At 43.2% G+C, this 25,481-nt stretch overlaps 1 protein-coding gene across 22 annotated transcripts in view; it reads right to left on the bottom strand.

Annotated features, from left to right (window-relative positions):
- tcf7l2 (transcription factor 7 like 2) overlaps positions 1–25,481 on the bottom strand; it is an 86,363-nt gene that overhangs the window by 8,458 nt on the left and 52,424 nt on the right. For 20 of the 22 annotated variants that reach the window (XM_029527429.1, XM_029527422.1, XM_029527435.1 and 17 more), the window contains 3 exons: positions 7,284–7,416; positions 4,644–4,746; positions 3,587–3,673 (listed from right to left, as the gene is read on the bottom strand). In XM_029527429.1, the coding sequence (XP_029383289.1) occupies positions 3,587–3,673; positions 4,644–4,746; positions 7,284–7,416 (323 nt within the window). The remainder of the gene's footprint in view (positions 1–3,586; positions 3,674–4,643; positions 4,747–7,283; positions 7,417–25,481) is intronic. The other 2 variants (XM_029527439.1, XM_029527436.1) reach the window with 1 other exon arrangement.

Raw genomic sequence — 25,481 nt, 5'->3', positions numbered from 1 at the left:
TAAACTAAAGCTATTTATTACTGTATTAGCCTGTGCAGACTGATATATTAATAGCTTTAATCACTACTGAGGCAGGTCTAAATGAAGCTATCTTCTATTAGGTCATACCGGCCTTAATAACTGCCACCTGCAAAAGCTGAGCAAATATTTTCCAAATATGTTTTAGCTGCAATTTCATTTAATGTCTTTCAAGTGTAAGTAATGACTGCCAACAACATAACCTCAGAAGCTTCCTCAGTAATATTTGAGGCACCGATAATTATTAAAAAATAAGGCGGCCAGATTTTAGAGGCTTGAGTGTTATCTCTTATCAAGGAGTATTAAAACTAGGATAAAATGTTCTACTGATTCCTGTGTCACATCAGGTACTGTGTCTCGAATTGCTTCAACCCATTTCTTTCTGCCAATTCAGCACTGTCAGCAGCGCTGACATTTTTATCTTCATCCCTCTGTGCTCCTATCATCATTTCATCATCTACAGCAACTCCACATATCGAAGCCAGAAACCCATATTTATGAAATCGCTTCGCTGGCCAGAACAGCCATAGCACACTGCTGCTCTGTATGTGCCAGTGGATGTATGACACTAAAATGTTTGTGAGATCATTTGAAGGAGTACATGTCTATCTGCATGTGTATGTTTTCAGCACAGCATCGCAGCTCCACGTGACCACACACAAATCTAAGAAAAGAGAGGAGGATGAAGGAGAAGAAAAAAGAAGAAATAATTCTTCTTTTTTCCTCTCTCTCTCTCTCTTTTTTAAAGCAGCTCATTATCCAGCTGTGTCTGGCTGCATGGCTCCGAGCCAGAATATAATGATGAGGATAAACTTGCCAGGAACAACTAGTTTCTGTTGGAGGCCATCTCAGGGGACTGCCAGTGCGCTCCCCCCTCAAACTCTTTCCCTCTTTTTCTCCTTTCCCCTTTTCTCCCTTCATCACTGACACACTGGTGTTTGTGCCATGTCATTCGTTGATGGGGAGCTCAGCAGCAGTGGCTGCATATCGCCCATCATTAGGGCTGCTGCATTTTCTTCGCTCACTCCGTTTCCTCTCTCCCTGTTCACCCTCCCTCCTTCTCTCTCTGCACTTGTTAAAATTTCCTCTGTTCCAAGATCTATTTTTTCTCCTCTTCTTTTTCTTCTTCTTTACTCCTCCATGTCCCCTCACCACCTCCACGCTCCTTCGCTTCCCGTCTCCCTCCCTTTCCTTCTCCTGCTGCCACTGCACGGCCCAGGTTATGGTTTAAACATGACGGCCATCCCTTTGAAGCGTGGGGGCATCATCATCATCATCCGGGCTCATCAGCAGCAAGTAGCGCCTTGGACCAATTTAACCAACGCAGAGAGGAAGACGCAGCGGAGAACCCCCCAACCCTGGGGCTCCTATGTCTCAATCTGAAAGGTAAGAATGGCTGGCAGTGTTGGGGTAGTGAGGTGTGGTGTTGGGAGGGGGGGGTCACTGCTGCAGCAAGCCCAGTGTCAGCCAGTGCCATTTAATTGCCAATGCGAAGCAGTAGCCCCCGTGCCTGTTTAATGTATAATGATCCGGCCGGTGCACTTCTCCTGTTCCCGGGGAAAAGAGAGGGAGCAGGATGATGGGGGGAACATATCAAAGGGCAGGCTTAAGCATAAGGGGCAAAGGGGCCTTCACATCCTCCCACCTGTCACACATACACTCATACGCACACACACAATGTAGGCAACCTGCACTGTCTCCAACCCCATTATCAAAAATAATGTCTTTCATTTGCTCTGCTGACTGTCTCTCCTCGCCTTGACTCTTTTTACTCCCATCCGAAAAGAGATGTATTTTAAACAGGACCTAGGTGTAAGGTGCTCATTGCGGGACCACAAGGTACCACGTTCACTCCCTGCATCCTAATTCAGTTCGGGCTGTGGCGCCAAGGTGCTCTCCTGCAAAGGTTTAGGTCCCACCAAGAGTACAAGGCACTGATGTGTTTTCGCTCCTTTTTCCTCCAGTCAGCCTGTTCCCTACAAATCGTTTCAGCCATCACTTCAGTCTGGTCCTTTAGTTTAAAAAAAAATAACAACAAAAAAACAGCCATGTATGAAAGAAATCTTGTGTTTTTCTGACGCAATTAAATAAATCATTACTACAATTTGGCTGGTCTGGTTTTTTTTCTTCCAACATGGGAGGAGGGAGTTGGGGGATTTTTTTTGGAGATGTGTTAAACCCTCCCATTCTCCAGAGAGCTCCCAGAGCCCTCCATCTATTCAGTTATACTAATTCAATTAGGGGCCTCATCACAGGGCATTAGCTCTTCCCCATGGCCAGTCCCCCCCACACCCCCGCCAGTATATTCAATTAGCTGCACTGGAAATAAGATGATCACAATGTAGAGGCTGTTATTAAGGGACCAAATTAGCAGTCACTTGAAGTCCAGGTTGGCTGGGTAATGCTGCCAGATGCCGATGTCTGGACAGACCCTCTGTCTGACCCTTTGCACCTGAGACTGTGTCAGGATGGGCAGAGAGGGGCCGATCCCTCATCCAGATACCATCCTCCAGAATAATGTCAGGGTAACATTTGTTATAAGATGGAAAAGGTGTATATGGTTAAATATAAAAGAAGCAGCTGCAGAAACCTGCAGTGAAGCGTCAGACTGAGTTCTCAGAGCTAGGCTTTAAAAAATGTCCTCCCCATTGCTACTCCTCCCTGCCTTCTACATGATCCATCAATGTCGTAGAGGTCTAAACACACCGCCCTCAGGAGCTGCTTTTCCAATCAGGCTGTAATTAAACTAAAGCTTGGCCTCATCCCTAGCCTCGAAACCAGCCCCATCCAATAGTCCCACTGCTGCAAATGCATGGAAGGGGGGTGGGGGGGAGGGAGGGAGGAGAGAGGAGGAGTGGAGAGACTGAGAAGCTGTTTGTTTTTTGTGTTGTTGCTTTTCTGGCACTTCCAGATCCACAAATAACTGGCTTTTAGCCACTAAAATGAACTCTTTTCGCTTCCCACACAATATAGAGGACACACGTCCCTCAAGGGAATAGTAAGCAGTTTAACACCAACTGACAAACACACAGACATGTATACAAGATGGCAACAAAAACACATATGCCCCATGGGTGCCCTAATATCCACAGCAGCACTTGAGTTGGACCCTAATGGGCTGGACCAAAAGCACAAGCCAAGTGCCAGGCCTTGACTTATATCATCTAGTCCCCTTCAAAGTGTTGCTGTGTTTGTTTATCTGTCTGGCTGCTGAATCTCACAGCAAGGGCATGCCCTAGCTCATTTCAGATCTGCCTGACATGCAGTGGGGGTAAATGTTCTTCAGGGGCCTCATTAGAAAATGATAAATATAATTAATATTTGAGCATGCTAGCTGGAGGCCCACACTGGAGAATTGGCCTTTTGAACACAGAGATGAGGAGTGTGAGCTCTCCTTAAGGGAGAAGTTGCTCCTCACTGTCTCTGCATGCAAGTGCGAGTGTGTACTGCTTGTGTATTGCCCCTCACAGCCAACACAAACCTGTACAACTCAATGTACGAGTAAGCTAGAAAGAGAGTGTGTGTGTGTGTGTGTGTGCACGCATTTAACTCCTAGGGCTCAACTCACCTTGACATGGATGCGTTGACAGTGAGCGCAGTTGGGTAGGGGTGTCTAAAACCCCCTGTTGTGATTGGATAAACAGGTTGACCTTGCCTGGGAAGGGGGAAGAAAAGAAGAAAGGCGAAAAGGTAAAGGAGCAGGGTTGACGGAGGAGGAGAAGGTAAAGCCATCTGTCTCTCTTCTCTCCCCACTGTGGGCCTCTTTATTCTCATTTGATCAGGACAAAAATCTGGGGGATTGCAGAGTGCAGATCAAAGGGAGGAAAACTCTGAACAATTTGAATGCCACAAATCTTGATAGCAATGGCTAATTAAATTTCATAACCCTTCGCTCTGTGTCGACAGAGTGGGGCCTTGTTCCTCCCCAAGCTGGAACTAGGTGTTTTGTTGTGATAATTAAAGACGAAGCGCGGGTCTCTTTAATGGAGCCATCACGCTAATTGAGGTCTACACATCCAAAGGCAAACAATAATGAATGTAAATTTATACCAAAATAAAGTGCAGCAAATCAAAGGGCGCCATGGCTGCGCTCAGGGCCTCTCTCGGTATTTAGATCGCGGTGAGAAAACATTAAATTAACAGAGCTTAATTTGTAGCCTTTTGTCATATTAACAAGTGTTGACAAGAGTTACCAGGGGAGAGCCCCCATGTGGAATTGTGGGTAAAATACAGGCAATCACAGTTCATTACTCTAATTTGACCATACAGACACATGCAAAATAGTATTTGTCACAAAGTAGTAAGTTAAGGTTGGTGAGGCTCTGAGCAGGCTGTAGTGGGCCACTGTGATGGGGCGAGTGCGTTATGGGATCAAGTTTAAGTTTCTGAGAGGACCCATCCTCGGGACCAAGAGAAGAGAGAGACAGCTTCCATAACTGACCTTGTCTACATAAAGGCCAATATCCTGCTGCTACACACAAGTACAGTAATGCATGCTTTATTTTTCACTGTTTCACTCTTTAATGACTTGGCTTGATTGTGTGAAATCCAGGCTTAATCATTGCAGTATGTGTTGCCAGCAACTCGATACAGTAAAAATAGTAATAAAAAAAGGATTTGCTTACTGTGGTACTAACCATCCTAGCGGATGGGGGATCTGGCCGACAGTGCCAGGTGACAGTGGGTAATAAGGAGATATATCCGGAGGATGTGGAGGCCTTGGAATTCCTGTGGAAGAAAGAGGATGATAGGAGCAGAAAGGAGGTGGTCAGACGAGATGATGACAGCGAGAGAACCAAATCTTTGTCAGCGCTGAATTCATTCTTTGTTGAGAGTTTCACATCTGAACAGGGCAGACATCACAGGAGTGCAGATGGGAGGAAGAGGGCTTGTTGCTCGCATGTATTCGGAGCTAAATCACACTCCCTGATCAAAGGCCTTTGAGGCGATGGCAGCGGTAGCGGCAGCACAATGTGTTGGAAGAGGCAGAGGGGGAGAGAGGTGAGGAGAAAACACCAACACGATTCTTGTTACATTTGTCTACTGAATCAGAAGATTAATGATATAAAATGACTGAGGTTTAGAAGTTAACAGAACACAACAACGTAATTAAAGCCGTCTCTGTGATCAGAGAACAGGGAGCTACAGGTTCTGTCTGCCTGTTAATTTACAGCCTGCCACACAGGCTGGATGGATGTGTATTTTATATCAATAAGCTAATATTACAGATATGCAGTAGTTACAAATCAGTTGACCAATGACACTGTTTCAATTCAAGTCAGTACTTCTGTCTCTGAATTTGGTTCGCTAGCTATACTTTAGTTTTGGTACAGTTCATGACAATAGGAAACACAGAGGATGGCCTCCATTTGCAGAAGTGATCCTCAGATTTCACAAAAACAGCAGCAGATTTTGTTTGTTATCCCCCCACTGAGGAACAGTGACAAAGATATCCAATATAAGGACAGCTCTCGTCGAGGCATCGCCAAGCAATCACAGCGTCCACGCCGCTGCCTTTACTTTCTGTGACAGCTGACAGGCGAAGAAGCTGCATCGACAAGCTGCCCTCAATGACTGCCTTGAAAAGGTCTCGCACACAGCCTGGTGTAAAAATAACTTTCTCTCTCATGACAAACTTGAAACGGGGGAACACTAGACATGTGTAAAAGTGTGGCAGGGAGGTGTGTGTGTGTGCGCTCTGCCGAACAGGAACTGAGGGACTTTTTATTTTGGCTGGTGTATGTTTCTTCCACACAGCTGGCTCGCCCGTACAACTGTTGTTGCAGATTTTAGAAGGAGAGCCAGTCAAGTCTTCACAGATCAGAACTTGGCCGGTTTTAGTGGTTACGCCCAGAGTCCAAAGCTGCTCCAGGTCATGCAGGAACTGATTCTTGAGGGAGATTCTGTTACTGGTGCACAATGTGCAGCAGCTTGTGTCAAAACTTTACTTTTCTGGCAACACTGATGTAACAAAAGAAAATTCAATTAAAAGGGAAAGCCTCATGAACATTATCCCATTGCCACCCAGCTCTCAAGACCTAATATAGCTCATTAATTAATTAATTAAACACTGAGCCCAATTACGCAGCCCCATTAAGCACTACATTAAACAGCAGCTGGCGCATTATTTCCCCTTTGTAAGGACCATCATAATAAGGGAACATTATTACCTAAAACACTGACTGAATCCACCTGAGGCCTGACTGAAAAGCCTGAAATTATTCACAGCACTGGAAATGCATTAACCTAAAAGGACAAGCTGAGTGACTGTGCAAAATGAAGTGTTGGGTCAAGATGTTCACAGAAATGAATGAAATCGCCTCAAAACAGATGTGCTGAGTGACTGCAAGAGTGCTATACGTGGACTGAGTGATGGCTAAACCTGGACACGGTGAATCTGCAGGATCAACGGGGTATAAAGATGTAACCGCAGATCTAACAATTTCCACTGATGATCAAAACCCTGAAGACTGTATATCCAAGTGCTCAGGTCACCAGGGTCACATCTTCCATTTCATTTTAAAGACATTTGTGTACTTAGCTGTAGACATCCTTTCAAAGGAGACAGTCTTGTGGACTCTGTGTGTTTATTGGCGAGATGTGAGGTCCTCCGACTACAGTGGCTCTCTTGTTTTGGGTCTTGGCAGTAGGGAGTTGCGGTCATGAGAGGAGGTGGTTGTTTGCTGAATTGTGTGTTTTACGAGAGGTTTATGAGCCACCGTTCAGGTTCCTGTTCTGAAACGTTGAGACCACTTTGCACCTCAGCCAAACCATGTTAATGACCATGATCACTAAATCGGTCAACAACAGTTGTCAACAAGGAGTGCTTGTCCCAGTGTGAGTCAAATGTGTAAATTGGAAAATGAAACTTTTCTATTTCATAATACTTCACATGACATGTGGCTCATGTTAGCATGAAACCAAATTGTAGTTTAAACTATACAATTCATAAAACGCATGCATTGTAAATATGACGTCAGAGTTATGTTTGCAATATGTCTGTGCCTGTAGACAGACGCCATGGGGGCAAACATGAGGTCCTGTATGAGTAGCATGACAGCAGGGCACCATAAAACATTCAAGCACACATCAGCGCAAACAGCTTTTTCTGTTTGGAGGCGCGCTTCTGTGATTTTCAATATATATATATATATATATAGTATAGAAGTTTCACCCTGTTACACCTTTAAAATCACTGCAAACATGTTGCTATTAAAATAGAAATCACATGGAGTGGTAAAACTAAAAAATACTTTGGGTTGTACCTGTTTTGGGATCCACGTCTGTCTGTAGGTGAGGTGGGGGGTTCCCCGGTGTGAAGTGCTCATTGCTGTAGGTGATCAGAGGTGTGAGAGGGTGCACATGGTGAGGGTGCTGTACCACTGGAACCTTATTAGACTGAGAAAGAAGGAGGAGGATACAGAGAGAGAGAAGGGGGGAGAAAAAAAATGAAGCCAAAGTGTTAATATTTGGGTAAAGGGATAAGGATTTCAGGCGCCTGCCACAGAATCACAATTTGGTCTGAAAGCTCTCAAAAGAAGAGCTATCATATTCTGGGTCCATTCGAGGCGCCAAACCACCAAGCCACAGCGAAAATAGTGTGGTTTGTAATTAAAAACTGTTTTGCGGTGTCACCCTGGAATTCAGTAACAAAATCTAAGAGGCTTGGGGGATTGCCAGTTCGCATTTGGGCCTGATGTGTGATGAGGCATTTTTGACCACAGTTGCAGTGAAGCAATCGATCATCTGTAAACCACGAAATCAAGGCAGCACGTGTAAATCCAAAGTCATTAGCAGCCCCAGTCGGGACTGTACTCACTCTCCTCCTCCTGGTCCTCCTCTCTTCCTTGCTCCCCTTCCCTCATCTATTCCCCAAGGGCCTGCTTCATAGAGGGTAGGGGTGTATTGTAATAAAAGCGTTAAGAGAGAGGAGGTGGGGCTGAAAATCCATTTCTGCATTTTTGCCAAATTAGTTTTAGCTATGTAATCTTCTCTTTGTGCTCCTAAGTGGTGCAGGCCCTCTTTTTTCAATTACTCAAAGATTACAGTGGAGCTTTAGGGGTGTGCTGCCGTGGGCCCCTGTGTTAACCGGAGCTCAGCCCCTCTCATCAGGCTGGGACAGACTCTAATACACATACAGTCCCCAACCACAAGATAACCAGATTAGAGCTCTGCTGTAGATTAGGCTGGAAGCAGAGACTGCTCTCGCCTCTTTACCCACACACCCTTATCCTGCCCTCAGCAGTCAAAGAAGCAGCACTAATCAGGCTTATCATAACATGGATGATACATTCAGGGGGAGAGGAGTGAGACACCAAGCTGCTTGTGTGTGTGTGTGTGTGTGTGTGTGTTTGTGTCTCTCTGTGTTCACTCTGCTCTCTCACAGGCCACACACCCTCATTAACGACTTTAACCCATGCAAGAAAAAAAAAAAGCTCCACTGTGGCACATTTCCAACAGACTTTGAAAAACATTAATGGGACTAGATGTTGGCAGGGGGGCATACATGCATAAGATGCTCAGTTGCCCGTTGCTCATTGACAATAAAAATGCAAAGCTGCAGGCCCAGGGCGAGACAAATGTGAGCAAAGCTCAATGCCGCAAACTAATCATCTGCCCAAGCTGTTTGAGGCCAAAGTTAATATCAGGCCCGTGTGAGAGCCCAGTCCATCGTCAGTCCATTCAGGGGGCCCGCGCTAAACTTTCACTGGGTCGTTCAGGCTGTCTGTCTGTATGGTCTGCACAAACCTGGGCATCTAGACTTCTATTCTACAATGTGGGGGATGGGGATGAGGATGAGGATGGGGAAGGGTGTGTGTGTGTGCGCTTGCGGAGGGGGGGGGGCATTCCCTTTTGCCATGGTCCCAATGAAAGATTAATGAACCCCAGCAGAACTCCAGGGAGGCAGAGAGACTCCTGGGACTCATTCACAGCCCTGAGCTGAAAAGGCTGGGAGGGGAGGAGGAGAGAGGGGCTGGGGGTGTGTATATGTGTTTGTGTGGACGAAGGAGGAGGGGGGTTCATTAAAAAAGAAACACAGGCCAAGACACTTCTTGTTGCATATCTAGAATCGAAGGATGAAAAAGAAATAACTGGTAGAAAAACAATCAGGATCGTGGTTATGACAGCCATATGCAGCCTGATAAGTCAGGCAGCTGAATGCTGGAAGATGGCCCCTGTCGTCCTTGCTCTACCCCCCCCACTCCTCTATCTATCACCTCCTAACCTCCTCCTTCACGACTCCCCACTCCTCCCTTGGGTAATGATGTGAAAGAATGTTGTCAATTCTTCATCTCTTTGCGCTGAAAAGCTTTAGTGGCCATTTAAATGAGTTCTTTTGTCCAGGGGCCCTGGCCATTCAGAAGACAGTTCAAAATGCCCATCTACTGAGTCCACATTTAGACAGAGGGTGTTAGAGAGGGTGTGTATGGGACTGGAGGAGAGAGAGAGCAAGAGACAGAGAGCGCTAGAAGCCAACCGATTTACATCATAGTCACTTGTGGTCTTCACGAAAAGCCCCCAAAGTGAGGCAAATAGCAACAGGCTGGGTTGACTGCTGCCCCCATCGTCAGCTCAGCCCACTATAGTCTATGGCTGGATGTGAGAATAACACAAACTCAAGTCTTTGGAAAATATATACATGAATTTTCTGTTTTCCAAGGAAAGAGAGACTGTTTAAATACTTATGTTCCTGGATGGTATGGGTGGGACCACAAGAAAACCAAAGAGCCATCAGTCAAACGTACACCCACAGTGCTGATCACTTTGTTGTATATGATCAGTAAGCTGATGTGGACTTGCTGTGGTCCAGTGCCTTCAGTCCACATGCTCGCTCTACACACACCGTGTGATCATCGCACATGCACGACCATCAACTTTGCCTCCCACTGACGTCAAGGCAGCCCCCGGTGGTCTCTGCAGAAAGGAGGCCCAGCACCTGCCCTGTGGCCACTGTGGGACAATACAAACACAGGGCTCAGGAGTCTGGCAGGCTGCTGGGTGCTTCAGCCACACCGAACACACAGAGCTCCAAGAGACAAAAGCAGGCAACGTGGGAGGCTTTACTCTCTCGGCTCCACAAAAGCCAGGGGAAAAGAAAGAACATTTCCTGCTCCACCACCCCCGCTGACTTGCATCCTTTCCACCACCTCCATCATTACAACAAACAAATATAACAGGAGACAAACAGACACGCCGTTCTGTAGTCATGATCACCAGATTTTCAATCCTCAAAAAGAGGTTTCGCTTTCAAAAGACCCTGAAGAAAAATTTAAGAGCATACTCTTATACCAGCATCAATGAACACATTGACTCTTTCCACGTCCAGGACACATACGGCGCTTACTGCTGAGGAAGGCCAATGCTGTGAAGTGCAGGCAGCACACTTGATACAGCAGCACGTCTCTGGTTATGTTATTGACATTACAACAACTGCCAATAGTATTTCTCCTCAAAACTAGCAACAATTTAACTGCGCAAAGTATTTAAGTCCTGTCATAAGCTGATCTGTAGTGTAAAATATTTCTTATACTAGCTGCTGACTACTGCTGCTCTGCCATTGTATGAAAAGATCCTTTTAGAAGTGGACAAATGAATGAGCTGCTACGGGTCAGACCTCTGGGGAGTGTGTGTGTGTGTGTGTGTGTGTGTGTGTGTGTGTGTGTGTGTGTGTGTGTGTGTGGTGGTGTGGGGAGGGTGTGTGCATGAGAAAGCAGCGAGGGTGAGAAAGTGACAGCAGGACCAAGTGAGACAAAGAGAGACAGACAGAGAGGTGCAGGCTGGACAGGAAAAAGCTGTTGGCCTTGCATTTCTGCCTGGTGGCACCTCGCAGGGCCAAATTGAGGCCTAAATGTGAATGTGGCGACCTTGTGGGCCCAGGGGGTGCATGGGCAGTGAGGGGGGACAGAAAACCTCTGTCTCTCTGCTTTGTGTCATGATATGATGAGTTGTCACAACAGCTTGTGGGACGCTAATGAGCTGTAGTGAGGCCGGAGCGGGGGGGGGGGGCCAGGAGGAGAGGAGAGGGATGTGGGGATGACAGCGCCGTGATGGATTGGGGTCCTCTCAGGCCTCCAAATTCCAAAGCAAGCAGAAAAAGCTGCCAGAGCACCCCGAGCCTCTCCCAGAACGTGCAAGTGGCCCAAGTCCAAGGTACATGGAGTGACACTACTCAGAAAACACACACACACACACACACACACAACAACAAAACTGAGGATCTGGGAAAAGTGTCAGAGAAGAGTCATTTGTGTGTGTGTGTGTGTGTGAGAGAGAGAGTATGTGTGCATTTGATTTGAGCAAAAACAAAAAAGTACAAACTGTGCAGCCACCAATCTAATGAATCATCTGCCAGAGTCGCTGTTGAAATCCCGTACAAACACAAACACTGATTGCTGTTTTCCTTTCCTTTCCTTTTTTTTTTTTTTTTGTAGGGGAGGGAGTACAGAGTGCCCCCCTCCAGGCTTAAGATCTTCATCTCGAAGCAATCCACCTTATCATAATGTTCACACACATACAGACAACCACAAACGCACAAGCCTTGATAGCACGCAGTCAAATCAATCCTCAGATTCAAGCAGACAATCTAAAGGAATACTTAGAGATTAACTGCAATGAAATGTGAAATGTTCTGACAAATTAAAGGCTTATCAGAGCCACAATCCTGCAGCATAACACGCTGATTTAAAAAACTGCCACGTTTCAGAAATAATATTTCTTCATTAATCTTTGGAGGGGGAAAAAACCCTCCACACAATGTTAAAGACCTGGGAATTGTAGTGGGGGTTAAAAAGCAGATATGGAGGTGTTGATCAGTTTTCTCTTGCAAGGAATATGCGTCTCTAAGGGCAAAGGGCTCCCGAGACCACAGTATATTTAAAAGTTAATCTATTCACTTTGCTGCAGTGACATGCCGACTGCTTGATCAGAGCGCTGAACAAAAATATTATGTGGGCCAGAGCCTTTGCTCCCCTTCCTCCTGCTCTCTTCGCTAGCACTCAAGTCGTTCGTCACCATTTATTTTTGCTTCTCATCTTTGATAGTCGGCACATCAAAAAGAATCGCAGAAAAGACATGTTCTGATATGTCACAGATAAATAAAACTCCGCACAAATAGCTTAAATATGAAGTGGTATTTGGTAGAACTGTTGTATTCTGCGAAGACAAATCGCCTCTTAGACACACGTGCGTTAAAGCTTTCTCTTTTCAATGTAAACAGCCTCTTGAGCTCTCATACCTGAGTTAAAGGGGCTTCTCTAAGAGGTGATATTATATCACGGTGTTAAGAGCCAGACTGAATTCTGCCTTTTGAAATGCAATCAGCCCCTCAGAATTTCAGTTGAAAGCCAGGCAATTAAGAATTTGAATTGGACGGCAACATTAACAAAGGAATATGTTAATCTGTGAGGTTATTGAAATCTTATTTTACATTTCATGGTTAAGACATGAGCTTGATCAAATAATGTTTTGTCAAGTAAATAATACTCCTCTTGAGAGAAGCATGTCCCTGAAAGTGCACTTTTAAAATGGATTTAGATGTATTTATAGTTTCCATTGAAGACTTAAAAAACATGAACAATTTTTAAGTGTGTGACAATTACAGCAGTCTGTATAGATGCAAGTTTGAGTAATTAGATTGCATGTGTAATATAATAAGCATGAACACACACACTGAAGTTTGCAATATGGCAGATTATTAAAAAGACACTTGAAAAATCATATGACCACCACTGATGACCACTGTCCAAATACCAGCACCCCCGCCCCCTTCCCCCCCACCGCCACCCCACCCCACCCCACCTACTACAAACCTGCATCACAACAACAACCTGTCAGAGTAAAAGCCTTCAGAGGTAAGAAAAAGCAGAGACAGTGAAAAGGCAGGGGAGCTGTGCTGCGTTACTCACCCAGCTGCTCAGATTGAGGTGCCAGCAGCCCACCTGCTGGAGGAGAGAGAGCCCGGGGCCCAAGACTCCTGCCTTGGCTCCCGTCTCCTCCGGCCCGGCTGGAGCTCCATCCCGCGGGTACATGACCCCCTCTGTCCCACCCCCGCCCTCGTCTCCTCCTCCTCCTCCTCGCCCCACCTGGCCCCCCCAGCTCCTCCTTCTCTCTCAACACCGGGGAGAAGCTGTCTTGCCTCTCCTGGCCGCGTCTCTCCTCCACTTCTCCTCCTTCTTTGTCTGTTTTTGCCTTGGCTCCTTGCTCCGATATGCACAAGTGTGTTGCTGGGCATGTGTGTGTGTGCATTTGTGTTTATCGTCCTCACTCTCTTTGTACTTGGTGCTGCGGCCAACTGACCATTGTTCCCCGAGGTGTTGACATTAGAGTAGGTCTATCTCTTGAGGCTCAGGGTCTGAGGCCTAGTTTCCCCATAAACACACACACACGCACACGCACAATTGCACACACAGTCACCACAACCCTCTCGACCCACCCACATCCATCCTTAGAAAAAAAAAAAAAGAAGCAAAAAAAAAAAAAAAAAATCTTTCGCTCTAACCACAGAAGCCCTTGCTCTTAGCGGGTAGCAGTCTCCTCTTCTTGCTCAGTGAAAGTTTTGATGCCGGTGACAAGAAGTACAAGAAGTGAGAGCCAGAATGTGGACAGAGAAAGAAAAATGACTGTGAGCAGCTTTTCAGAACTGCAGCAGTCTTCCCACTAGCAATACTCCAGAAAAAAATATATACTCACAAACACACACACACACACACACACACAAAAAAAAAATGCGTTATTACCCAAATCCCTGCTGTACGTTGGGTCTGTGTATGTGTTTCTTAGAATATGTGTATGTGTGTGGGCTCTGCTGTGCCTCCAGGATGCCCAGAGACGAACTGGCAGCTTGAAAAGCTTTGGCTACAAGGTAAAGTGAGCAAGGCGAGAGATGGAGACAAAGAGGAGTGAGCACGAGAGGGAGAGAGATAGAAAAGGAAAAAAAGGAACAAGACACAACAACATCCACAAAGGGAGGGCAGGCTCAGCAAAGTGTGGCCAACAGTCACTTTATCTGTGTGATGCTGACAGTCCCCTCTTCATACCCACTTTCCGGGGGGAAACCGAGGAGAGGGAGAGAAAGTCTTCACTCTGACATGGATGTGGCACCTTTCGTCGCAATCCCCCCCCCCCCTTACCCTATTTCTAAGCAATACCTTAGAGTGGAGAACAATTCTTCTCTTAACTCCCCCTTCAACTTTGTCTCCATTCAGGGTTCATGTGAACGAGGCCTCAAGCTCCTCTGCACCACGCTCTTCTCCCCAGTCTCTTTTCTTCGTGACTATTTCACCTTCAAATCTTTTCTTTTTCTCAAAGCTAAAGTCAAATGATCATCTTCACGTGGTCCAGATGTTTTTGTTTTGTTTTTTTTCCTCACCAAATACAGAGAAATTCGATAGATCTGTTGACCATCACTGTGACAAACATGGATTATTATAGAGAAATTGCCTGGTCCTCCACTTTTAGCTTGTTATTTCTAATAATTAATCGTTCCAATAAGCCAATTACAAAATAATATACTAGAAAGTAATTGTTAAATTGTGTCTGAAAGAAAATGTAAAAACTGGAGCTTTTCCTGAAATAAAATATTTGCTTTCCACAAAAAATATTTTTCAGGGGAATATTATCTAAATGTTAACTAAAGGAGTAAATTATTTTAAAAGAAAAATATTAAATCACTTCTAGTATTTTTTTGTTTTCCATTGTAATTAAAATTCTGGAAACAGAACAAACACCTCCAAATATAAGGATAAATTTCATTTTTACCTTCTATAATTAAGCAGCCTTGTCATCTTTCAATTACGTTTTACACCCTCTAACAACCTGAACCTGACTAACGACCATGACAAATTAAATATTTATAGGATAAATTATTTCAATCCAAGACCAGTAATATTTAATATATTTATAATATAACCTGGTGAAGGTTATTGAGGAAGAAAATAATTCAGAAAAATGAACTAAAGTGAGGGAATTCAGAAATGTTGGAAATAAATCAAATGCAAATATCTTTAAATGTGAGGCCAGTAAATGAGGGAGTTTAATGTTTCTCAGTTGTATTAAGGCATTTTAAAAGTTGGCAACAGAAGCTTCAAACTTACACAGACTTTTCTCTTAATACGCTGTTCCTTTCTTTTCCTTCTGTTCTCGCTCGGCCTCTGTCACTGTTAGGACCTTGCTCTTCCTCTGGCCTGCAGCAGGCAGTCCTGAGGCCCTTAAAGCCAAAACAAAGTCCTGGGAATGTCCTTTACACAGCTTTGGACAATAGTGCCGGGGCTCCAGCTTGACAAGTAAAAGAGCCCCGACAAGGCGGTGGCTAATTGCCTGCCCTCCCTCCATTCAGCCGACCTGCCACACTCCTGCCATCTCCTTTTGTCCCACGTGCACTTTCTTAAGTAAACTGCCAGTTCGCCAGCAAGTGATGGACAGCTCCCAATCACCAAACCACAATGGCATCAACGCCACAACACAAGAGAGCAGAGGGGGGAGAGAAAAAAAAAAAAAACAACAAAACAAAAAAAACCCTCTATTCCAATCTAAGATGTTTGCACGAGACCCAACGTGTGCAAAGAAAAAAAAATACGAGGAACAAAAAGTTTTACAGAAGAAGGAAACAGAACAACCTATGACCTTTACACAACAGTTCTTTTCTGAGATAAACAGTAAATAGAAAATACTATGAACACACAACTCTAATTCCAAAGTCTCTTCTTTTTGTATTTACTGTAATAATTACACAATAATTTTGGTATTTACAAAAATTACATTGTATTAAAAATGACAGCCAATTCTAGATTTAAAACATTAATTTTAAAAATATGAACCCTTTTTTATTAATTGTAACAGAAACAGAGGGATAATATATGTGGCCATGACCAAGATTTCTTAAATTCAAATGTTAAAACAACATATACATTTTTAAAGTTCTCTTGTATAAATAATGGCATTTCTTCGTTTGATTTAACAGAATTGCGTTTTACCAGACAATAAACAAAAATTATATTGAGTTTGATGTCTTAGAATAATGCACCTCTGTCAGGCTGTCAAGACAAAGCAATCAAACACTGCCTTTCATTATCCAAATTGTCAATCTGTCACTTAGCAGGATAAGTGTTATAAATTGCCAAATGGAGCCCAGAAAAATATCCATGAATAAATTCAATCAAAACATAATATTTTAAGCCAAACAAGCACCAGAAAATAGAGCACAGCTGTAATTAAAATGTTGAAAAGTCTTACCATTTAAAAGAGCTGTATTTGGGATGCTGCTCGGTTCCTGGTTAAAACAAGCATGCTGGCACTCGTGGTAGTGCACAGACTCCAAGCAGACTCCCACCACCATGTCAGCCACTAATCCACTGGGGGGCAGCACCTCATCTACGGCAGCCCCTCACTAACACCCGATGGGTTAAGCCGATAAGAGAGCGACCGGAGGACCGGGCGATAGCCAAGGTATGTTGGAGCGACTTAGGACGGCAGCCCTTTAGGTCCCAGAGCGGAGAGGACCTCGAGCGGACGGCCAGAGCTGGCTGTTCACTCTCAGCCCCCTCATGCATTCATGCGCATACTCAGGCTGTGCTGCTCTTCTTCGCAGCTGACCGGGACTCCCTCTTTCCCCCGCGCCCATCTTCATATCCCCCCTAATAAGCCCTTTTGTGTCCATCTCTCTTTCTTTGATAAGTTGAAAGAACAACCAAAAGAGGGGAGAAAGAGAGAGGCTTTCATTCAGCGGCTTGGCAGACATAAAGGTAGTGGAGTGCCGTCTATAGGAGTTGCCCTAACTTGGCTAAACTCAAGCAGCGGGGTGTCTCTCGTCGTGTCATTAATCCCCAAAACTAGCCACGCTCCATTCACCACTAGTCACACTAAATTAAATACAAAATCAAAAACACAAACGCTTGGCAGAAAAAGTGTCAGGAACAAAAAAAAAAAAAAAAAATAACAGCTAGAGAAAGCGTTCCGATCCAGGGCAAAGGGTGTGTGGTGCTGCAGCCACGTTGCACCGCGGTCCTGCCCGTCGGTAGCCCCAATTTTTGATGGAGGAAGCCCCAGAAAAAACAGCCACACAAAAGGCAAAAAAAAAAAAAAAAACATAAAAAATAGACATTTATCACCAAAAGAGCTTCTCATTGTAGTGCAGCTTTTGCACCCCCAACTCTCCTGCCTGAACTCTCTTCAGACTACTGAGAGGGGGGAAAAGAAACCCCAACTCCAAAGTCATACCTGCCACAACAAGCAAACAACAGCAGTTAAAACAATACCAAAAATACCAATAAATGGATACAAGCCCTGTGCGGTTTTCAGGAGAGCTGGCAATACAAAATTCAACCCGGCCAACTGGTGGCTTGAAGAGAGGAAGCCCACTCTTAAAGCCGTGATCCGACCATCCACTAAACCACCGCTGTGAGCCTTTTAACCACAGCAGAAAAAAATTACTATTGATCTTCAAATGGCGATAATTGAAAAGATCAAAAAGATTAAACAAAAAAAAATAATAAATCAAGAATGTGCTGACTTACCATGTTATGATCCTTTTTAGCTGTAAGTTTTTGTTTAAATAAAAAAAAAAAAAAAATTTGCTCAAAGATGCAGCATTGGAGGTGTCAAATTTTTGTAGCCGTCTCTTGATCGTATTACTTCCACAGTCCTGGTTTCCAATGCGTCTGAACTTTTTCCCTTTCTCTTTTATTTTGTTTGTGGTACCTAGCCTTTTTTTCCCCTGCTTAAGACTTTAAAAGCCTTCAGCTCAGTAAAGCAGCACAAATTATCTTGCCACCTTGCTCAGCTCTGATGCTTTGGCCGCTAACTTTGGAAGGCCCTTTACTACTGCATCAAAATTAGCATTGTCAAAGCAGTTAATGAATATTAATATTGTATTTGTCATTGGAGCTGGCCCATTGCTGAACTCCAAGTCATCCATCAGGGACAAGATTAAGCACACAATTATTTCTGACTGACAGGGACCAAATCTGGAAGATTTTTTTTTTCCCCTCCAACAATTTAAAGAAAAAGACACAACATCATCTTAAGGTACCTCCCATGAGACGAGACAAGATTAATAGACTTTTAATGAAGCAAGATTTCATGGTGCATGAACAGCAGGAACCTCGAGAAAAAAAAGGAGAGGAATATAGAAATATTATCAGTTATAAATGTAACTAATTTTTTAAGGATTGAAATCATAAATTAAGAGATAATTTTGATGACGGCTGGCAAAATTTATGTTCAAAGAACATCCAACATTTTTCTCTTTTAATTACGTGCCACGGATTTATTCTTTCCATTCCTTTCTTCCTTTCTTTCTTTTTCTTTACAAGAAAACCTGGATTTTCTTTTTCTCTCATTTTTTTTAACCTTAGTTGGAACATTAAAAGAAATAAAATGTTTTAGAGTGCTGCACTGTGAACAATGCCGGTGCTAAATTTAACATGAAACATTCATTAAAAGCGAGACCTCCAGCGCTCTCGGCAGAGCCTGGCGGAGCACCGACCGCTGAGGACCACACAGGCAGCCTCCATCAGCACCACCCGCTGCACCGTTTCTGCTCCATCCAGGAGCTGCTCTCTCCTCACTCTGCCACCCGCTTCCCACGGAAACAACTTCACACGGGGATCCACGGCTGTGTCGCACAAACGCACACACATACACAAACGGCTCTCTGCACAATTTTCTAGCCTTCATCAAATATCTCAGATATTTTCTCCATGATGGTGACAATCTCTCTGAATGGTTTAATGAATAATGAAGCTTTCTCTCATCTTGAATATTTGCGAGAGCCAGAAACATTCCTACCTGCTGCTGTCTTGAAAAAAATAAGCAGATGACATGTCACCTTCTTCACTTCTCTGTACCCAAAACCTTCATCATATCGAAAGAAAAGACTTTTTTCATTTCTCACATACTGCAAATTCCAAACAATTCAACAGTCGATCTCTGAAAGGAGCAGCATCCATCGCTCTCTCTTTTTTTTTTTCTTGACAATTATCTGATTAGTTTTCTCAGCTCCATTATTTCGGTCAAAGGGACGGTCAAATGTGGGATCTTATTTAGGTCAAATGAAAACTTATTTTCTACATGCGCTCATATAAAGCGAAAAGCGTCGGAAGGCTTTGCAAAAAAATAAAAAAAATAAATAAATGGCAGATGTGTGGCACTAATGCCAGCAGCCAAGTGAATTGGTGTGAGTGCGGAGGTCAAGCTGCGGGCTCACCTTGGAGCGCCGGGCCCCCGCTGACCACCCTGCCGGCTCCCTAATACCATTAGCAACCCTTAGATGAACATACTAAATTGCCCTTTTGTTCTCCAGGTGCTGATCCAGCCTCACCACCTCACTGGTATCACAGCACCAAATACAGATGGTGCTGCTTGTCTGTGAAAGGAATAGCACACATAAGAAAGCGCTCTGTTTTCCTGATCCTTCCAACCCAAAAGCCGTCGGCATTGCGGGAAAAAAATAAAAAATGAAATTAAACTTACATTCACATTTAAAACATTTTCCATTAATTTAGTTACTCATATTAAAATGTCAGTTGGATTTCCATCATCATACACTTAATTTGTGGTATTTAAATATAGAACTTATACTTAAAGAATCTCAAAATGAGACATCTAATAAATAATACTTGAGGAAAGAACAAAATATTGGGGAGAAAAACCAGATTTAATAAAAAATAAATGTATCAATTTTTTTTACATTAATTTCAATATCGCAATAATAATTAGAGCTTGAGCTATAAAGGAGAAATAATCAAACATCTGTATTGCCCAGCATTAATTCACATTAATGAAGAATTCCTTCAAAATACAAACATAAAATATGTGATTTTGAAATATAAATCTTAGAATTCAAATGTCAGCGAAACAATGTTGTAAATTAAATTCTAATTAAACAAATGATCTTTTAATTGTTGTGACACCAGCACAGACACTGATTAAGTGTTCACGCAAAGCTTCCTATGAGAACAGGCACTGAACACAGAATCCTGCCACGGCTTAATTCAAGTTGAGAGCCTAAAACAGGTCCAATCTAGGTGAGGAGGAGAGAAGGGAAGAGGGAGACGAGAGGGAGCAGAGCAGGCAGCTCTGTGGCCCAGCATGATCACATCAGTGCTAGTATCAAATTAACTCTGCGACTTTGAAACTTATTGATCTGCTATTAAGACACTAGTGAACTTGATGAAGTGAGTGCTGTAGGTGACTCTGGGACTTCAAAGTCTCGCACCAGCCACATAAAACAAGCCACTTTGATCCCCGCTCCGCTTCTCGGATCTGGAGAGGGGGCTTCAGAGGAACCCCCAATTCTACTCTCGTCTCTTTTCCCACTCACCCCGGGCCCGGGCACCGTCTCTCTCTTTCGCTTTTCCACGTCTGCTGATGCCCCAAGACGGGCAAAGCACCGGTGGCACACAATGTTCAATCGCACTATATTTTACACAACAGGCAGCAAGTTGAGAGCACAGTAGTGTACAGTGGTGCAGACAGACCTCCTTTCTGATTCACAGGGAAAAAAATAAACCAAAACACACACACACACACACACACACAGAAAATGTAATGTGATGTCAAAATAACTACTAGAATAAGGCGGCCATCTACACGTATTGGTATTAAAATTCAGTGTCGATAAGAAGGGGATTCTTCATGCCAAATATGGCATGTAATAAGGTCGGCGATGAGAGAGACAATGCAGAGAGGGAGATAGCAGTACTATTGTGTGGTGAATACATCCCCCTCTTTGCTTTAGGCAAGTCTTCCCACTACATTAAATACTGTGTGCTGCCAATCACACCTGCCTTTTTTTATTATTTTTTTTATTTTGTGCCACTGGGTGGAGGTAGTAGTTAATGTTTTCAACATGCACCACATCACTATAATATACTGGCGCAGACACAAATCACCACTGGCCCACAGAATACTTCTTCTCACTCCAAACAAAAACAATAATAGAAAGAAGATGAAGAAAAAAAAAGAAAAAGTAAAAATAACAACAAAAAAAATCTATCTTTTCCTCCTCATTTTGCAACAAGACAGTTTTCTCAGCTGTAAGACTGAGAAACAAAATCTAAGTTTCATCCTCCACTGAGCTGCTAACTTTGCAGGATGGAGTAAAATAAATATTAACGGCTAAATTAATCATCGGCAGGACAGGGTTTGCTCTCAGGGTCCATTGCTCACAGGCAGAGTGTGTGCGTGTGTGTTTGTGCGCAAGTGTGTCTGCACTTGGGGTGGCGGCGCTAAGCTGTGTCTGTTTAATTAAGAGGGGTAAAACAGATGACAAATGCGAGACAGTTAAACATTTAATATGTGCTTATCTCCCCCCTCATTTATTTAGTTGGGAGAGATTCAGAGTGGGTGGCGTTAAAGAGTGATGCTCCAGCGAAACACTGGTAGAATTAGAAAGCAGCCCTGTGTGCCGTGACAAGTCAGCACGCAACACACAGCCATTTCTGACAATTGTTTTGACGTTTTGCAACTTCATTCTGTTTGATGAGAAAGAACGGGATTACGTGATAAATCAAATAAACATAAATACAGATTCTATACGGCTGGTCGTGAAGAACAGGAAAATAATATATAAATGATTTTCAACATAAATGGCAGTGTCACTTCATTATGGATATAGTATATTTAGCAGCTTTGCCTAAACTGTCAAAAATAAAGTGTGCAATTAAAAATGGAACTGTATCAAAGGGCCTGGGTTCTCCTTAATTTCACTTGACAAAGATTACATTCACCCCCCGGATGATCTCCATTGTGTATGTGGTGCTGAGGCACATTGCCGAGAGTCAATGTCAAATCCCAACTCCAATAGTCCCACAAAAAATACAGAACGAACAGCGCCCGCGGCACACACATCCCTTTACTCTACCCACTTACAATATTTCACCCAAAGTTATCACTTCCAATGTGACAATGTTAAATGGAGAAGCCCAAATAGATATAATATATATATATATATATATATATATATATATATATATATATATTATATACATAAATAGAAATCTAAATATATAGATGTATGAACAGAGAGAGATATAAAAATGGGTGGCATGGGTGGGGGTGTGGATGGGGGAAAGAGGAGCTGAGACTAAAAAAGTAAAAAGAGGGAGAGGGAGAAAAAGAAGAAAAGGAGGAGGAGGTGGAGGAGAAAAAAAAAGCCCTGTGCCACGAGCATATATAAGAGAAACCTTCACCAATTAGTGGGGAGAAACGGGAGAGGGAGCTGCCGTGGCGTCGGCACTCAAAGAGCCAGGCCTCGCGGCGAAGCTGTCATGTCGGCAGGATTGATCAACAGGCCTGCTATTTCTAATGGCATGTTGTCATGAAGCTGCAGCCATGGGGAGCCACCTGCCTCAGTCCTAGCACAGCACTCTGTGTGTGTGTGTGTGTGCGCGTGCGTGCATGAGCGTCAGTGTATGTTTGTGTGTATGAAAGATGGGGTTGGGGTACTGCAACAGCCATACCTATTCTGTGCCCATATATCTTTTACTAACAATTTGAAAACAGCCTGGAATCCTCCTCCCACTCTCTGGCAGTCTACCTTACCGATCCCTGAAGGTGGAAGAAATCTGCCATCCTGGATTGTTCTTTATTCTTACACAGCAGAGCCAAGCTATTGTAAAATCCAACACAATGGATACAAATGTATACAGTGTGGCGTAGAGGGAAAACATAAACAAAAGCTTTGGGAAGGTTTAGAATAACAATAATTCACCGTGAATCCAAATCGTGTCTTTATTTATTCTTTTTTTAATCAATTCCACCGTTTTTATGATGAATATTTCCATTACTCAACAAATTAATTCTTCTGTCGGACTATATGAAAAAGGACATTAGACAGGAAAAACTATCCCGAGTTAGCATTTGAAAGGAATTGCATTCGATTACCACCCGTTTTCTTTTGATAGAAAAAAAAAAAAAAAGCAGTCAAGTAATCAACGACGATGGAGACGTGTTTGCAAAATGCCATCGAAAGAAAAGCGCAATCGAAAACAAGGAAATTGCTTTATGTAAAAGAAAAAAAGAGAAAAGGGTCACGTTATCCTCATTTTTCAGTAACATGCGACGAAAAGAAAAAAAATTTAAATGAAAATCGGCCTCATTCCTAGCCGTGGCAGCCAAACATGCCCGGCTTCGCTAACAATAAAAAGTCAAATAAAAGTTACAGAGCTTGAGAGTTCAAGGTAGCGTGGGCTACTTGGAGTGCGTGTCACGTACAGTTAACCTTTTTATCGAGCATGCCTGTGGTCTCATCAGTCGATGAAATTCTTTGCCCGCGGCGGTGGCTTAGCCGAGGGACACGGACCAATAGAAAAATATTTCATTGTGTTAGCATTTCAAATGGCGAGTGGAGGGTGGAGAGGAGGGCATTTGGAGGGGCGGTGGGGGAAGAAGCTCTAACCGATCGTTGCCAGCGGAATTAATTGCCTATTCTGAGAATAATGTCCCTTATCCACGATCCTCGGAGGGCCGAACGCTAGCTGAGGCCACTTTTTTTTTTTTTGTTTTTTTTTTTTGTTTGGTGTCTTCAAAAAGCAGAGCGCTTGGGGGTACTGGCCGTATTAGGGGTTTAGCAAGGTCCCCTTTAGGCCGACGAAAAATAATCAGACGCACTGAACCAAACTCGACTAATCCGTGCCCCAATTAAAAACGCCAAACCCGCTACACCCAAGCGAATCAACAAATAAATACATTTAAATCGATGATATATTTTTTTAAAATCTGCAAATTTTGTGATAATTTTAAATGTTAGATTAAATTAACTTTAAAGAGAAAGTGCTTCACAAGCAAAGCGACTACGATTGGCTTTCAGCCAGCGCTCGATAAATGGCTCAAGATGGAGCGACCCCGGTGGTGCTTCTATCCTTTTATTTAAGGGGATTTAAGTTCAAGCTCTGTTACACATTGGCCAAGCATATGCAATGACCCTAACTGATATTGGTGCATCTTTTAGCCACATCTTAATCTAACCTTTATAAAGCTCCATGGCTTTTCAGACTCAAAACAGCATTAACAACGAGTATTGTTTGGAGCGAGGAGGGAGGCAGCCCTGGGAGACGACTCCACAGAAAAGATGTGCCGGGGCCGGGGCAGGAGCCCTCTGGAAAAACAGCTGCTTATGCACTCCAATCAGTGGGAAAACAAAATCAAAACCCAACTGCTAAGAAAGGAGGATTTTTTTTTTTTTTTTTTGAGGTTGAGGGGCCATCCCAAATTCTCCATCCCTTCGTATCGACCATTCGTGCTAGGTGTCGATTTCATCCGTTGGCAGATGGACGGGCGAATTCGCAGCGGTCCCCATTACACGCCTCTCCTTCGCTCATTGTGAATTCAGTCAACGAAGTCAATCTTATTAACTTCCGCGCCGGTTCACACATGACATTTTCTTCAATTTTCTTGCCGACATCAAAAACATCAATTAGCAGCTCGAAAATGGGAAGGAGCGAATGACAGAGTCCGATAACGCCAACTTATTTGAAGCTGAGGGTAAATCTATTCTCCAGTTTTGAATGTGTTCATTACAATTGCATTTTCAAAGAAGACCTCCAAATAGCAAAGAAATTAAATTTATCTCCTAGAAATGTTCAGAAATTGTTTTTCCGCGTCTTTCTTTTTTTTTTTTTTAATCCTGTGTCTATCTCTCAGCCTCAGTGGGTGACACAAAGCATTGTGGTGCTGCATTTTCTTTTTCTCATTAGAACAGATCACAACTCCCACAGAAGTTGAAACCTTATACTGTAACCTCTAGTGTAACCCATGGAAATTATTTTAAAAGCAGCCCAATGTTTCTTTAGGAAGAAAAGGATACGATAAAGTACCCTGCCAATGACCTACAGTTTTAATGAAAATTACTAGATGATAATAAATGCAGTATCTATTTTTACCCAACAAGGGGAGCTCTATCAGATAAAAAAAAAGAAATAACAATAAAATGTTTCATAAGAAATCTTTTTCTTTTTACATATTTCTTCAAATTTGATAAGTGTTTATTGTGAAGTGTTTGGAGTTTATTATATTTTCTTTATGTTCGCCAATATTGTCAAAAGACTATTGAGGCAAATTTTTCTCATCTTAAAAAAAAAAAAAGAAAAAGAAAGCATGTCAAAATAATATGTATAATAATAGAGTTATTTATGATATATTTTCCAACCTATTTTAACATAGTGCTACATTCATTTTGTGTAGCATAGATTAAATGTTGCTTTTTTACATTAGAGGAGAAAAAAATATATATATACCTGCCAAAAATGCAACTATCCACAGCCTCATTGATCATTTCCTGCTACTCCACATCGCAGTTACATCAAAACGTGAAATACAAACCTACACATTAATGAAGCTCTCTCATGGCTCAACTCTTCTGCCTCCCATCACTGACGAACATGTAACTCAATAAACCTTGGCCAGTAACCTTTAAGTAAAAGGCTTTTTCTTTGCCGATATCCAAACATTGTCAGACGGCTTCCTCA

This window comes from Echeneis naucrates, chromosome 19, assembly GCF_900963305.1.
Source record: "Echeneis naucrates chromosome 19, fEcheNa1.1, whole genome shotgun sequence".
Taxonomy (NCBI): domain Eukaryota; kingdom Metazoa; phylum Chordata; class Actinopteri; order Carangiformes; family Echeneidae; genus Echeneis; species Echeneis naucrates.
This window is presented reverse-complemented; position numbering and strand designations above follow the sequence as displayed.